The sequence below is a fragment of the Zootermopsis nevadensis genome, unplaced genomic scaffold (assembly GCF_977971745.1).
Source record: "Zootermopsis nevadensis isolate Lab colony 2312 unplaced genomic scaffold, Znev_1.0 Znev_ptg000001l, whole genome shotgun sequence".
Classification (NCBI taxonomy): domain Eukaryota; kingdom Metazoa; phylum Arthropoda; class Insecta; order Blattodea; family Termopsidae; genus Zootermopsis; species Zootermopsis nevadensis.
Window position 1 is genome coordinate 6840307 of NW_028259133.1, and position 16061 is coordinate 6856367.

Sequence of the window (16061 nt, forward strand, 5' to 3'; positions counted from 1 at the left end):
TTTGCAGAAGTGACACCGGATATGCTGGATCGTGTTTGGCAAATTGATTTCAGGTGGGATGTCTGCAGTATCACCAATGGCAATCACATCGAACCAAAATGACTGTTTGACGTAAAACGTGATTTGTTTTGCTACAAAATGACACCTCAACCGATTCTATAAACCTTCTGAATAAATTTCCATACACCTTCAAATTTGTAAAGTCCTTTTTAAATCACCCTGTATATTTGCGGTTTATTTAATAACGCTTTTTCAGACTCTATATCGTCGAATGAGAAGATGATAGTTAATTGGGAAGTATGTGGAAGGAAGCGGTCGTGGCCTAATTTAAGGTACTATCCTGGCCTGGAAGAACTGAGAAAAATACGAAAAATATTTGAGATAGCCGGTTTCTGGACCGAGATTTGAACCCGAGACCTCCCAAAAACGAAGCAGGAATGTTAACCACTTGATCACGTCATTCGGTATATGATATAACTGACCATCCCAAACTATTTGATTTAATACAACATAACATTGCCCCCACCCCAATCTAATCATACCAACTAACAAAACCAATCCGAAATATCCTCTCTGTCAAGCCGAGCCTAGAGCGATGTTTCAGCCCAAATGTTAGCTGTGTCAGATAAAGGCTAATACAGGACTGTGCGTGGACCATGCTGCAGTCGTCAGCATGGAAGGATGCAAAGAGTGAGTCGCAATTGCATTTTGGCAAAATTCCTAACAAACAAAACTGCAGCCTAGAAACAATCCTCCTGAAAGTCCGCATGCCGAATCGGCTGACACAACCATATATTAACCATGCGGTGGGGTTTTCCGTGCTTTTTCTCAGTTGTAAGGCAACTCGGGAGACACTTGTGCCGAACGAGGGCTGACAGAAGTCACCCAAGGGCAACCGAAGGGGACTTATATTCAACAGACCAGCCGAGGCTGTCACTGGAAAGACGGCCAAGTCGGCGCAACCACTGGTCTGACTACTCGGCTACCCTGATTGAGGTTTAATTCTACATGGACACGGCCCTCCACCCCCAATCACGGAGGCCTTCAGCTGAAGTAATTTTCGCCTCCAAGCCACAGAGGCCTTCAGCCGAAGCGGCCCCACCCTCTCTGGGTCAAACCCCCGAGAACCAACCAACCAAATTCTTTTGGACAGGTAGCCGGACGGGATAACACCTACAGCCTAACCTCCACTGATGTTCTTATCAGTTAGCTATCGGTCAGCAGAATCATGAGGTCCTCTCAACGTGACACAGTTTTGGAAAAGCTACTTCTAAAACTTTATTAAAACCTTTTAGTAATACACAGCGACACTGAAATGTTACTGCTCTTGACCACGAATTGACCGTTAGAGACGCCAACAGTTTGTAGCGTGGGTGTGGTGGGAACCAAAACACCTTCAACGGAAATACTCACCAGGCTGAGCTGCCAGCTAATTATTCTTCTAGAAATTTAAGTTTTTAAACTATCTTCCTTCAAAAATGTCCGGCTACACCTGCCATTAGCAGCAACAGACCCTACTTTGAATGGTCGAGGCCCCCGCCATGACAGAACCCGTTATCGTAAGCAAATTCCCGTTTTAGTTATAAGGCTCTGTTTACCATTTCCAGCAATGCGTTTCTTACGCAGGAATGGTGGTCGATGTCTTGCGCTTGCGCAGGACTCCGCAGTTAGTTTGCTTTTTCGTTGGTTGGTTGACGTAATATAGCAGACCTGTGCTCCTACTCCGTCGGACCGTGGCCTTCAAAAATAAATTTCGAAGTGATCTGTGGCCCCGCGGTAAAAGCACTGTCCGAGCACAGTCATGTAACTGTGAATAAAACACTGTCTTACTGTTTAGGTCAAAATGAAGTCTCACCATCGCGATTTTCAACTATAAGACACGGTAGGCGCATTGTTTGCGCACAGTCCTGTAAGTTTGAATTAGCCTTAAGCTGTCTTCGCCAATGTAAACATTGTAACCGCTGTATAAAGTGAAGCTTTCGGGGCGACTGAAGTTGAAAGACTCTCGGGTTACAAGCCGTGTCAAATTTTAAGTTGTTGGATCATAACTGTTATTGGTATTTGACTGTTGATGTAGCTAACTGAAATTCAATAAAGAACTGAATGGAATTAATTGTTTGGTTGGTCCACAAACAGCCAAAAACTTCGGGATTTTGTCCTTCATACCTCGACTGCTTGCAGACCACGTGAAACTGTAGCCACGGCTAGAATCACGAGATAGCGGCTACAGTGATTTGGGATTGTGCGCACGCGCAGTAGCCGCAGCGACCCTGGAAGCATGGTCTTTTCCATGTGGCTGAGTAATGCTTCAGCGTCACGCAGAGATGCCGGAATAAGCTTATTGATAGCCAGCAGCGACGGGTTGTCCTCTAAGAACTCCAATAAAATTATTATTATCATTATTATTGTTGTTGCTGGATTCTGAAATCTTTTTACTCTGTTGCAGATCTAATATATGGTTTTGTTGGTGGCTTAGGAGTTACAGCAGGAGCACATCGATATTGGACACACAAATCCTACAAAGCAAAGTTACCACTCAGAATCATTCTAGCCACTTTGTACCTCACATGCGGCATGGTAAAGTATATCTAAACGTAGTGGAAATAAGTAGGGTGCTTTCGTGTATATGCTCCTGTCCTGCGAGGTGACCACAATCCTCTTCCATCGATGTCAAAGACATTAACACAAATTTGAGGTCATGAATTTCCATTTCTGTGCCTTGCAAATTCAAAAGGCCTTTATATAATGTTCCCTTTCAACGTAAGTTCGAAACATTTGTAGCTCAGAAAGAAGTTTATAAGTTGAAGATACACACAAAAATGTGTTTAGGCATTCAAGAGAAGTGTCTGTTATTATTGTCCACCTTTAGTCAAAACTTAAATGTGTCAACAATTTTAGTAAATCTTCACGGCAAATAGTGTAATTATTATTCGATCATCGGCTCTCAAGTTGTTACATGCATGAAATAGATAAGACGAAGCCAATAACCGCATTGTTATTACTTTATAAGTGAGTGTCGATGGAAAGATCTAACGCAGTACCTAAAAATACGTGTTATTGAAAACTGCAACAAAGAATTCATCACAATAATTTCAATTTATTCATCCTGTTACAGACGGACATCAGTTATAAATTAACAAACGATTAGTTTTAGAATCACCACTGGTGTTATAACATATATCCGTTATTACACGTGGTGGCTCTCTTTAGCTGACGAATTCCTTAAACACTTATAGGAATTCATTTTTCCTCCATTACTGTATTTGAAACAACTGAAATATCAATTGAAGTAATTGTTTTACATTACTTACATTTTAAGTTTTTCACTCTGTTGGCCTCTAAATCACATTTAGTCTCTTGTCCAATACCACAGTCGCCTTTCTCTATTCTCTGGTTCTCACATAAACGCTCATTTATTCACGACTTGACTCGCTCCACCGCGAAACGAAACATCCACCTGCACTGTATGCAGCCAAGCAGCTGATATTTTATACGTTTGGCAACTGTTCGACATATTTTATGAATGTTCTACCCCACCCCTCTCAGTGTTTCTTGACTTTTCTACTGAACATCGTGATCGAGTGATTAACAATCCTGAATCGTATTCGGGATGTCCCGATTTCAAATCTCGGCCCAAAGACCGACTCTCCTGACTGAGGGTCTTCGTGCTTTTCCTCAGTTTCTACAGTAAAATGACGGGAGCTACTTATATTAGTCCACGACCGCTTCCTTTCACTTCCCTTCCAATTTTTTATTCACTACCGTCCTTTCATTTGACGCTAAATACTCAGAGCTACTGAAAAACGTCGTTAAGTAGGCTATAAGTAAATAAATAAATACAATTTTAAGTCCAGCCAGAAGGGCGCTCATGAAAATTCCAGAGCTTACACGGACTGGCTTTTTCGTCCATCGGGCTGGACACCGGTCTGAGTCTACGGAAGGCGGAAATTTTCGTTTTACGGGCGTATTGACTAATACTCTTTAGTTATTTATGTTTTAATTGAAACTAACTTACTATGAAATATTTCTCATATTCATTCACTTGTTAAGAATAACATTAACTTAAGTGTAATGTGAACTTTCAACTTTATTACTTCATTTTGTAAGTGCATTGTTACAGAACTCTATCTTCGATTGGGTGAGAGATCATCGTATTCACCACAAGTTCACTGAGACAGACGCGGACCCGCACAACGCGAAGCGGGGGTTGTTCTTCTCTCACGTGGGCTGGCTTATGCAGAAGAAACACCCCGAAGTCCTGCGACGGGGACGTCAGATTGACATGAGTGACGTGCTGGCTGACCCCGTGGTTCAATTTGAAGAAAGGTCCGGACATTTAATGAGTTCTAAGTAAAGTACAAAACGTTAGAATTGGGGTTAGCAGGAGGAAGGAGTAGTCTCAGTCTGTGAAAGGCCCTAATTAGAAAACCCCACTACTTGTAAATATTTACAAGTTATAGTGTAGAAAAATATAAGGAAACCCATCGTAATTCAGCAACATATACTAAGTGTGATAGTATTAGGACAAACATTGACGAAAATATAATTAGCAACTGATTAAAATGTACATACTGAAAGTAAAATTTAGGAAGAAGCCTGTGTTCTCAGTAAGTAAATTGCACAAATAAAAATAAGGAAGTCCGATTCATAAAGGGTCCAAATTAAGTGACGTCCATGTTAATTGAGGGTTTACTGTACTTCAGAAAGTAGAAGCAAGAACATCGTTCTGTTTCTCCGTATGACCACCCAGATAATAATTTGTTAAGTGTAAAAATCATAAATCTCCTCATTATTACCTACATTCTCTTGTTACTTTCTCCCTCTAGTTTCAAAAATACTCTCCTGTTCACAGAAACCCTCATTCTGCATTTGATTATGTCGATGTTTTCCTTATGGGTAGTAATGTCTCGTGGCATATATACTTGTCGCAAGATGTCTGCGAGTTAACTGTTACAAATACACAAGTTGTTGACCAGTCAGCTGAAGAAAGGGGAGGGAGAGAAATCGATTGCGCATTAGGTGTCTTGTTCTCGCTAGCACTTTTTCATCTTCCCTCCTCCTGTTACTGCTAAGTCAGGCTCGTAATGGAGGAACGCTTTGCTTCCATATAAGACCTGAACGCTGAGGTATTATGTTCCTCCTAAACGATGGTTTCAATCTGCAGGTTCACTTCCAAGAAGGAAATTGTTAACACTCTTAATCTATGTTTTTCCCCCAACGAGGAAACCAAATGTCACCTGCAGTACTATGCAACAACTAAAATTATGTTACTCTGTAGATAAAAGCAATTTGTTCCCCTGAAAATTTCTTAACCACCTAAGAGCTCCAGGGGCCATAACGTAGAAGGCCACAATAAACATTTTAATCGTTCAGAGAACCTTAAATTTCATAAGCCTGTCTAGAGGTAAAATATAGTTTTATATATTTTAGTCCTTCTTTCCCGAGATGACATACACAAAGATAAACAGTCCTTACCTGTATGATAGAAGCCATCTCCGGAATTTATTCTACTCTTAATTTATTCTCATGCAATTTTTTTGTTGTATTTCAACCCTGCATTCTGGCGACGAGGCATAGCATATACTCAATTTTTTTCCAGTCACTTTCAGAGCCAGCCTTCTGAAAGCGTTTCCTTAAGGTTCTGGTTTTTTAAACATTTTCTTAGACACCGAGGAAGGAAATAATAAGAATCCACTATAATCTGTGCATTTTGCCAGAAGGGATTTTTAAGGAAAGACAGAAACGTTTACATGAATTTCACACTGAAGCTCTTGGTGTGCAATTTACCTTCATGCCTTGTCTCTTTCGCTTGCAGATACTTCAAACCACTGCTACTGATATTCAGTTTCCTGATTCCTGTTTCCGTGCCATGTCTCCTGTGGGGCGAAACGTGGTGGAATGCGACTCTAGCCAACATTCTTCGTTGGGTGGTTTTACTTAATTGTATCTGGGCTGTAAACAGCTTTGCTCACATATATGGTTTACATCCATACAACAGGTAAATTCACTGAACATTTTCAGAACATACCGCTGGTCAACTGCATTAGACTGTAGGTTAAATTATGTTTATTTATGGCTTATCTGACGTCTCTGTCAGATGTGATTATACCGTGGAATGACAGGATTATCAATAAAGGATTAAACGGAAAGAATGGGAAAGGAATAGGTCGTAGCTCAATTTAAGGTATTTACCCGGCATTTACCTGGAGGAACTGACGATAAACATTAAAACTTCGTTAGTTTAGCTCTTCGCCACACGTTGATTTGGACAGACGATTCGGAATACGACACCGGAGTGCTGACCAAATGACCAATACTAAGGCGGTTTTATATAATAATGTTTATGATAAATTTATGATGTCATATAATAATATTATAATATGATTATTATAATATTGTTTAATAATTGAATCGTCGAGATTCCAATAAAGAAGACTGTGTCTGCCTGATATCGGAAATTTTTGGTCCAGGGCTAGCATATAATTCATTATCTGAGATGTCGCTATCCTCCTGATACGCACTCTTTGTTTTCCTAAATATAAATACACTCGCCATGTACATTTTTAATTTTATATACACAATTTTTCTGGCGCATTCACATCCAGGTTCGTACAAAATTATTAGCAAATATTTTAATTCTCCAGAATTAGTACAAATTGTACTAAAGACTTTCGAACGTACAGCTCCGAACTTGAATTCAAAACTCGTATCGCTCGAGGAACATCGTTCGAGAGGAGTCGTAGAAGCCAATTGTAAGAGAAAAGTTCAGATTTCAGGTTGTGTGACTATGTTCCAAACTCACATCGCTCCAGAGAAGTTTCAAAACTATCTCGTTCGCAAGCTGTCGTTAAATTAAATTTGTGCGGGAAATGTGCTGCATTCAGGAAAGTTAAGAATTCCAAATTATTACCAAGTATCTGTAACTTAACTTAAGTTAAATTTTCTCTTGTTGAAACTGTACCAGAGATCTCGGTGACAAAACAGTCCACTATCACTTGTTACGTTACGATATTCGTGAAGGGTCGTCGCCTTATTTACTACAAACAATATTCGCAACACTTCTATTCTTTTAGATTATTTTCATTGTTAAATTTCATTTCCAGCCTGCGAGTTTTATGATGCCGTGTCGAGTTACAAATCATAGTAATGAATTTGGTAGCCTGGCCAACAGTTTTCTCCTTAGTGCCCGAATACACAAATACATTGTTGTTACCCCGCTCTTGATAACTCATTGGTCTCTTACAAGTACGCAGCAATCGAACTTCTGTTCATTTCACAGTAGAGCACACCGCTTAACGCTTTGACAGCAATCCTCCAATTCCATGCTCAAAGTTGAAAATTTCCGAGATCGGTCTCCAGATAACGCGGCCACGAGATCCGTGTTGTCAGCATTCGCCAGTAGCTCAACGTAGTGGATAATACAGGAATGTCGTTTACATACAGACAGAACAGCACAGTGGAGGTTTTAGCCACATTCAAGCAAACCACTCCGGTTTGCCTCTTTCAACAAGGTTTCTGTTGACGTTTTCAAAAAGGCACGCCAGCTGCAGCGTCGTGCTAAGTCTGGGTCGGAACACGAATTCCTCTTCACGCAGCATAGAGCACTGGTTTATTTTTCCAGGTTCCAATTGAACACGAGGTTGACAACAGCGTCAATTTAAATAGTGATTCTAAAGAAAGGAATAAACATGTGGTCCATTTTCGGCTTAAATATGAATATAAATAGAGCGTATTTTCATGCGGGATGAAAATACTGTCTGGAGAGGATTACGTTACAAACTTACGTAAGAAAGGTTAACGCGGAGTTTGGTGGATTTCTCAGAACACTGTTCGGAATACCATTTTGACCCGGAATCCTTTAGTCTCCTGATGGCCTGTAGGACCTCCGAGGGACTGGTAAATTTCTGTTCACTTGAACGGCATCCTCGCTTATAAGCATCGCCTCATTGACCATCTCAAAAACTGTCGATTCCGACAAGTCGTTCACCGACGGAAACTGGAAATTAAAGACGTCAAACAACACTTTTGTTTTCTCGAAATCTGGGATAGGTGGTTACCCCGAAATTTTCAAACCAGAGGGGTTTGGTCAGACACTCCATTCCCCCTTGAATTCGCTTGTATACTGTTAAAAAAAGTCCTTATGACTCCAGAAAGCGCGCCATTGTTCCACTTCTGCCATATTTCTCGTATTTATGACAGAGTACTGGAGCCTGATGCTGGCAAGGCAGAATTTCTCGCCCCATTAATGCACATATAATTCAGCACGTGGCTGCAGAGAGGTGGGGACAGCTAACTAACGTAACGTTATATTCATTGTTTGTGACAATATGCATTCATTACACACACTCAAATAAATGCATGCAGTGATAAAATAATCCAGAAATTCATGCACAAATGTCTCATCCTAAACACACCGTACACAGGTAGCATAAAAGCATGCACTGAGGTGCATGCATGTTCATCAAGGATAAAAAAGTAGTTTGAATTATTAGAGATATGCTGTAGTGGTTTCATTTATTTCCTAAAGACTTTGCAAACGGATTTGAAGGCTATTGTTGCAATAACGCAAAGTGACATGTTTCAGGAAAATACAGCCGGCGGATAATCGTGTCGTATCTGCAATAGCACTAGGTGAAGGCTGGCACAATTACCACCACACGTTTCCCTGGGACTACAAGACTTCTGAGCTGGGTGACTATGGCCTGAACGTAACTACAGGTTTTATCGACTTCTTCGCTTACATTGGATGGGCTTATGACCGAAAACAGCCTTCTGAAAATTTGATACAGAAAGTTGTGCAGCAGGCAGGAGACGGCACCCATCCAAAATGGGGTCATGTGGAAGAAGTGTCCGAGGAAGCAGAACAACTGCTGAACGCTAGCAATGAAGTCGAAGATTTCAAACTCAATTCTGAAGACAGATTTAAATGAATGTATGCCTCTACTCTTCCGCATATTTTAGTCGCCTCTAATGGATTAATATATTACCATATTATTCTGCAAAATATGCGGTAAACAAAATTGTTAGTTTAGATTCACTGATCAGTCCACCTTTCTTTGGACGCCTTCTCAGTCTATAATTCAAAATCTTTAGTTACTTACATATTTTGAGTTTTATTATATGATATGGATGTCCTTGTTTGTTTAGTGTTTGCGTCTGTATACAAGGTTGAATACCTTAAGAATTTTTTTTTGTAAAATGGGATTATTGTTGTTTAATTCGTTCAATGATGAGTGTTATTTCATAGAGCAATTTCTTTAAAAAACACTTGATACTCTTAAACATTCTGAAACACCCTTTTCACATCTTTAAAATAATGTATAAACGAGATTATTCAGCAGCAGTTGACAAATAAACTTCCTAAAAGTATGTCTGTTCTGTGTGCTCCAACTATGATCATTGCCACAATAAAAGCCCATAACCAGTTATATTGAAACCCACCTCACTACGGTTCACATACCACAACCTGTTTGTACCTTATACATTTAAATTATCCTTCCAGCTATGTCTAACGTAAAATCATTTTAACAATTCAGACGCAAGTAAAAAATTCGACAGGCTCCATACAAGATGGTAAAAATACTTGATTACTATGGCATCACAAGGCAAACTTAACAGGAGACTTGCCGGTTCAGCTAATGTTCGACATGACAAGTTAGGGTGAAATTAATTAGGTTTGGAACCTTGACGTTCCAAATTACAGGGAGAAGAAATAATGATTGGCGATGGACTTCGGCTATGTCTTTCTGCTAATGTCAACATCAACAGATCAAACAACAAAGAATTCCTATCTTCTTCTTCTTCTATGGCTCCCCGGTCCGTATTATTTATAAACATAACCCAGAGAGACGGGCACCTGTTGACATATAAACTAAGTAGAATTTGAATATATTAGTGTATATGAAATATAACAACGGAATACACATTTTATTAATGGCTATGTGTTACCTGCCCAATTAAAATGTGTCCTGGCATCCTCAGATTGCCTTTTTATCTTTTGTTTAAACGCATTTTAATTGTACAGGTATGACCGTGCATGCTTCTTACTGACTCAAATCATTTTGAATGTATATTTGTTTAAGAGCTTTCATTACCTGAAAACTTTTGTTTCCTTTCAGACGTTTATGGGATATTTATGTAAGAGATTTTACATGTATATAACAGTGTATAAGATTAATTTACTTCAATTAGATTTACAGTCTTAATGAGTTTGAATCCCATATAAAATACACGTTGCATATTCCTATCATGCAATCAGTAATCCGTGGCGTAACAGCTCCAGAGAGCCAAAGCCGACTAGCTTGACTGCTGGCCTCACGTTCACATGCTTAAGCAGAGGTGAACGATCATCCAACCAGACATAGGGTGACGTGTGGTCAGCACGACGAACCCCCAGCCATTGCTAGTTTTCCTGACCGGATTACGCTACTCATTGTAGCTCCCAAATTTCCTCACGATGCTGGGTTAGCACCGGTCCCATACACCGGTTGAGAATTTCATGAGAACTTTCTTTCCCTGAGACTCGAACAAGCGCGCATTCCGCATCGCCGGTCTGAAGCATGATGCCTCAGACCACGCGGTTACGGCGCGGGACTTATCATGCAATATTTGCCTAAAATATCTATTTCGAGAAGAGCAACCTTATATCCAGTGTATGTCGACAAAATCACTGCTTATCTCCCCTCCCCGTTAATACATTGTCATCTACCCGGTGTCTGTTCGATTTAACTACAGCACATTCCAAGTAGGTCTACAGCAGACTGACGTTACATTAAAAAACGAATGACCTTGGTGAACCCCTTGTACTGACGTCTTCAGACATAACAAGATTTGTTCTTAGAGTATGTCTGTGTCCTACTTTCACACACTGAAAATTGATCTACTCTCGGAGGCCTAAGGAGACAATAAGCCTATATACTTTCGTCAATTTAACTGGCTGTCCATGATTTGAAATCGAGTTTAAACAATTATTTGCTAGCGTGACAATATTATTTAGCCACAGATATATTTTATTTCGATGTAAACAAAGTTCGTGTAGGCACGCTAGACGGATATGCATGGAAGTGCCCAATCTAAACGTAGTTACGAACTTGCATTACGAAATTGTCAGCCGAATGAGGAATTGTAGTTTCGCCATCAATGACATGAAACGTAAAACGTCAAACTTATCACGCATGTAATAAATTCTTCTGTAGAATTACAGTATGCTGAGAACGAGGACGAAGACGGTTCTCGAAACGTTGGTGTTTTCTTCATTAAGCCACGTTACACGGCTGGTAGCACGAGAAGACTTTATTATACTCATTCGCCGTGAAAACTTCAGATCATGTATCACGCATATTCACACAAGTTCCACGCATTATTCAGTCCTATAAGTTACGAGATGAAGACTGGGATTTCAGATTATTATCGTTGGGAATATGAAAATGGCTGTCTGCCAGATTGTTGCTCCGTGTGGTCTGGAGACGTTTATCTGCGTTTCAGAGGTGCTTGTTACCACATTACTGTCTAATCTCCCTGATGATTAAATTGGCATGCACCTATGAAACTTCCGTAAACTCCTACCAGTATACACGGAGAAACAAAGGCGAGAACCTGAAATATTGTTATTGATTGTCTTAATTACAGAAATAACCAAACGTCTTACGAGTAGTGCAGATTGGTGATCAAATTAAGATATTTGAAAAGAGATTGACAAGAAAATTAACGTAATTTAAAGGGCATAAAAATTAATTTATAAATAAATGTGTAACAGTATTATAGCTATACAAAAACACCTGAAGGATAATATAATAGTATTTCCTACGATATCGGGAAATATAAAAGAACCAAAAACAGACAGTTTGAATTTCGACATGTGTAGAGAAACAGGCCAGTAACTGAATACGACAGACTCGTAGCCTTGTAATAACAATGCGTTATTACATGGATATAAAAATATGATAAAACTGCAACAATTACCTACAAATGTCACAAAATAGAAGTCTTTTCATAAATGACTCATTGGGCGGCAAATAATTTGCATATAAACGGATACGATGCTATAGGTTCACACTTAAACGTCTCTGATCCAGAGTTCATATGTAAATTCGTGGAAAGGACTATGCAAAAAAGAAAATTCTTTTATGTAACATATGAGCTTGCAATCAGTAGTGTAATTCGAGTAGTGTTATTATTGTTATTTTTTGGTAAAATTCAACAAATGCAACCGGCTGTTTTCTATGCCCAGAGTTTTCCAATCGTGGGCTACGACTGCGGTGGGGGAGGTGTTAAATTTATAAATATTTACAGAAATATTTTGGAAAGAAATAGAAAAAGTTAACTTATTAACGCTGTAAAACATCTTTTCTGATGGAATATTTGATGGCAATCTTGCATTGCGGGACCGCTTGTCACCACGGCATGGCGCGTTCTCAGGTTGTGGATGGAGGAGACGGCTTCCAGATATAGAGCGTAGCTGCGAATATATTAAACAAGCAGTCACGGATAGCCGATAAGGGGTGGTCCTCCAGTAGGGGGTTTGCGCGTGGGGCTACCAATTCCTCACTGTAAAAATAATAACTTGTTATGAAATGTAACACATGGTCTCGGACTGGGACAAGATTATTTGGAACGACCAAAGACAAGGAAATTTAGAGAAATAGGATGGAGTGATATGGACGGAATTTATCTGGCTCAAGATACAGACCAATGGCGGGCTTTTTTGAACACAGTAATAAACCTTCCAGTTTCTCAAAATGTTCGGAATTGTTTTGGTGGCTCAGCCATTGTTGGCTTTATAGAAAGTGATCAGATCCATGGAGTATGTTCATAAGAAAAACTTTGTTTAAAAACCCATTTTTGTACTTGGCCATTTACTTTTTTCTGTATGTTCCCTTTGAACGTAAATTTCACAAAATAAAAAAAGCAACCCTACTTAACTTCAATAAAGAAACTGAAACAATTATCTGTTTAGCATCGAAGATGCAACATTTCGAAAATTACTACTACAAAGTAGAATCTTAAGATTTAGCATCTTTAATAATCCGCCATTGGATGCAATCCTTTGGGTTTTTTATTTATGTTACATTATCATAGAATGTTTCTGTAATGTTATCCTCCAATTATTTTAGAGTTTTTCAAAAGTTCGTTTTTCGACAGTATTTCCCACCAAAATTTTGTATGGATTTCTTGCCTCGCCCACACTATACACATGCCCAACCGATCCCAATCTCTTATATTTAACTTTCCTAACAATAATACTTGCCCTGTTAAAATCACGAATATCAGAGTTAAGAGACATCGTTAAATTGTTACTTCATCCTTCCTGGGTCCAATATATATGTAATTATCTGAGATCGTGGTTTCAATAAACATATAGTAGCAGATCACTTGAAACATCACATACAGTGTTTAATAGGCAAATTTAATGCTTCATAATATGATCATAATCTTCAGGATTCTGGAAAGAAGGCTTCATGCTAAATTTTTCTCTTTTTCAAGTTCTTAGCAAGAATTTGCATAATGTGTTCCTCTCCTAATATAATCACGTCTTTGATTCATCCTACATATTGCCATTATTTCTGGACGTAGTCATATGTGATTAATTTGCTACAAAGAAGATAGAAGACTGTACAGTCAGATATTACAATATGTGAGCATTCATGAAAAGACCTTACGGAGGATGCAATATTTAACAGATAATTGGATCACTTCTGTATGACAATGTATTGTAATGAACACTTATTTATTATGAACAATCCTATAGCAGCTACATGTGGCCAAATTTAACATAAGCTAATAGAGGTCTCAATCATTCCATCCCAAAGAAATTTCTTTCTCAGACAGTTTAAATATATAAAAGTAGACAAGAATATTCTGAATGAATGTAAGCAAAGAATAAATTATCCCTGTGGATGTTTCGTAATTTTGCTTAGTATCTTCACCTAAATTCTGTGTAGTGGCATAAAATAATCCCCCCTTCCTACAAAATTTTAATGTCCAATCAATTTTCTCTGTCGTCACACTTTAGTCTGCCTCATAACAGCTTTACAACTGAAAAACGGTGTTAAATGAACACACTACTCCCTAAACTAAATATTAAAATAGTTGTATGGAATATAGTGTTATAAAAATCAAACAAGTAGTGTAGATTTACTAAAGAAATGGTTCTAATACAATAATAACTAAATTAAAAAATACTTTTACTATAGTGTGTCCGTCACGAATATTGACAGAATTATAAAGTTTATATAATAATAATAATAATAATAATATATTTGGTTTAGAACTATATACAGAGATCTGTGGCCGCCTAACACCAGGTTTTCACGGCCACAGTCCTTACATACGTAGCAATATTAGCACTACTTCTTACTACAACTATTCCTTAATCTCTAATACTATTTACATAACTATTTCTTATTGCCCCCGTGCCTTCTATCCCAGTGGTAGTTCTGAATTCCTAATTTTGACCTGTCTTTAAAATCTTACTTTATAGAACAGGAAGTTCCCTACATCCCTGACCTCCGTTTCATTCGTAGTGCTTAAAAATGTCTTGAAGGCCAACTCTTCGCCAGTTGTAAACCACTTGTTCCTCAGGAGCCGTTCCCACCACCTCCCGGTTTCCGTACACTTTAATAGTATGTGAATCTCGCTTTCTGTCGCCCCACATAAAGGGCATGTTTTTTCATCCATGCCCCCCCTCATCACTCTAAGCTTCCAAATACTCGCTCTGAACCATGCCCATCTCTCCCTCTCCAGCCTCGTACAACAACCAATGTAACCCTGTCTACCCCACCCTGATTTCATCTCCCCGTACAACGCCAATGATCTCTTTTCTCTAATTTTAGTAAAAACGTTCTGTCGTTCTATGGCGTTGCACCTCTCCTTTAAAATTTCGCACGTCCTGCCCACACTTCTTCCTTGCGGATCCTGCCAAATATATCCCAACCCTTATTTATCTGATTCCTCTTTTACCCGCTTAGCCCATCCCCCAATTTTCAAGTTCATTACCTGCCAGTCGTAGCATCTCCTTACTAAATCCTCCCTGTCCATTTGCAAAATCCTTAAAATAAACAGTTCTAATTTCCAGAATGCACTCTATTAGTATGAACATAATAGGCTAGACAGATATAGATATACAGACTGCCAAACTTCGCCACTGATAATGGAAGAACTATAACAAAATTGAAGAGTGAAAATATAAGAGAAAATCTGTATTAATTACCTAATGAACTTAAAGATTATGCTAGCTACCGTAAAGATTAAGACAGTAAATACGTTTTTATATTTCAGGTTTCGCCTTTAGAAATAACAAAGATTTCTGTTATATGTTGCATATCAGAACAAAGCTTTGGCATATTGCTTAATAGACTATGGGTGTGAAACTTTGTTTCTAACTTGACTGAAGAGCATATATTAATGGTGTTTAAAAACAAAGTGTTCAGAAGAATATCTAGGTCATAGTGAGAAGAAATCGCAGATTGGAGAAATGCTGATGAGAAACTTCACAGCTTGTACTTTTCAGTAATCAGTTGTAAGGTGTTTAAGATCAACGTGAATGAGACGGGTTTTATATATATATATATATATATATTGTATGAGCTGACTGCAAATTGAAATTATTTACTTATCGCCCTGATGATGGAAGCTGCAAGGACCTCTGAAAATTTGGTAATCTTTTACCAGATACACGGCGCTACAACTCAGAAGACAGCCATCTTCGGATTCACCTCCGTGAAAACATGAAATCCTTCTGTATTTATTTATATTCGGGTAAACTTCTACGCTTACTTATTCCTTGATATCTCCATTTCGCACCAGCATTTTTATCAAATGATGTATATTTATATGTCTTCACGCCACTGCACCAACCCAACAGCTTTATACTTCACAACCTAGAGTAACCATATACGTTCTTATCACATATTGCTATGAACTCTGGCAGCAAAGCCTGAGAAGTAGTAGAAATTGTTCTTTATGGTTTCTGTATTCGACTATATAAAATGAATGTTACTTACTCTTTGACTTTTATTGACGCACCTGTTGTCAATGTAGTACAGACTATAAGCTTATCTGCG

At 38.7% G+C, this 16061-nt stretch overlaps 1 protein-coding gene across 5 annotated transcripts in view; it reads left to right on the forward strand.

Moving 5' to 3' along the window:
- The window catches only part of LOC110831938 (acyl-CoA Delta-9 desaturase), a 36187-nt gene extending 26818 nt beyond the window's left edge, over positions 1 to 9369 (forward strand). For all 5 annotated transcript variants that reach the window (XM_022068501.2, XM_022068466.2, XM_022068475.2 and 2 more), the window contains 4 exons: positions 2447 to 2577; positions 4121 to 4326; positions 5816 to 5998; positions 8585 to 9369. In XM_022068501.2, the coding sequence (XP_021924193.1) occupies positions 2447 to 2577; positions 4121 to 4326; positions 5816 to 5998; positions 8585 to 8930 (866 nt within the window). In that variant the 3' untranslated portion in view covers positions 8931 to 9369. The remainder of the gene's footprint in view (positions 1 to 2446; positions 2578 to 4120; positions 4327 to 5815; positions 5999 to 8584) is intronic.
- Positions 9370 to 16061: the final 6692 nt, after the last annotated feature.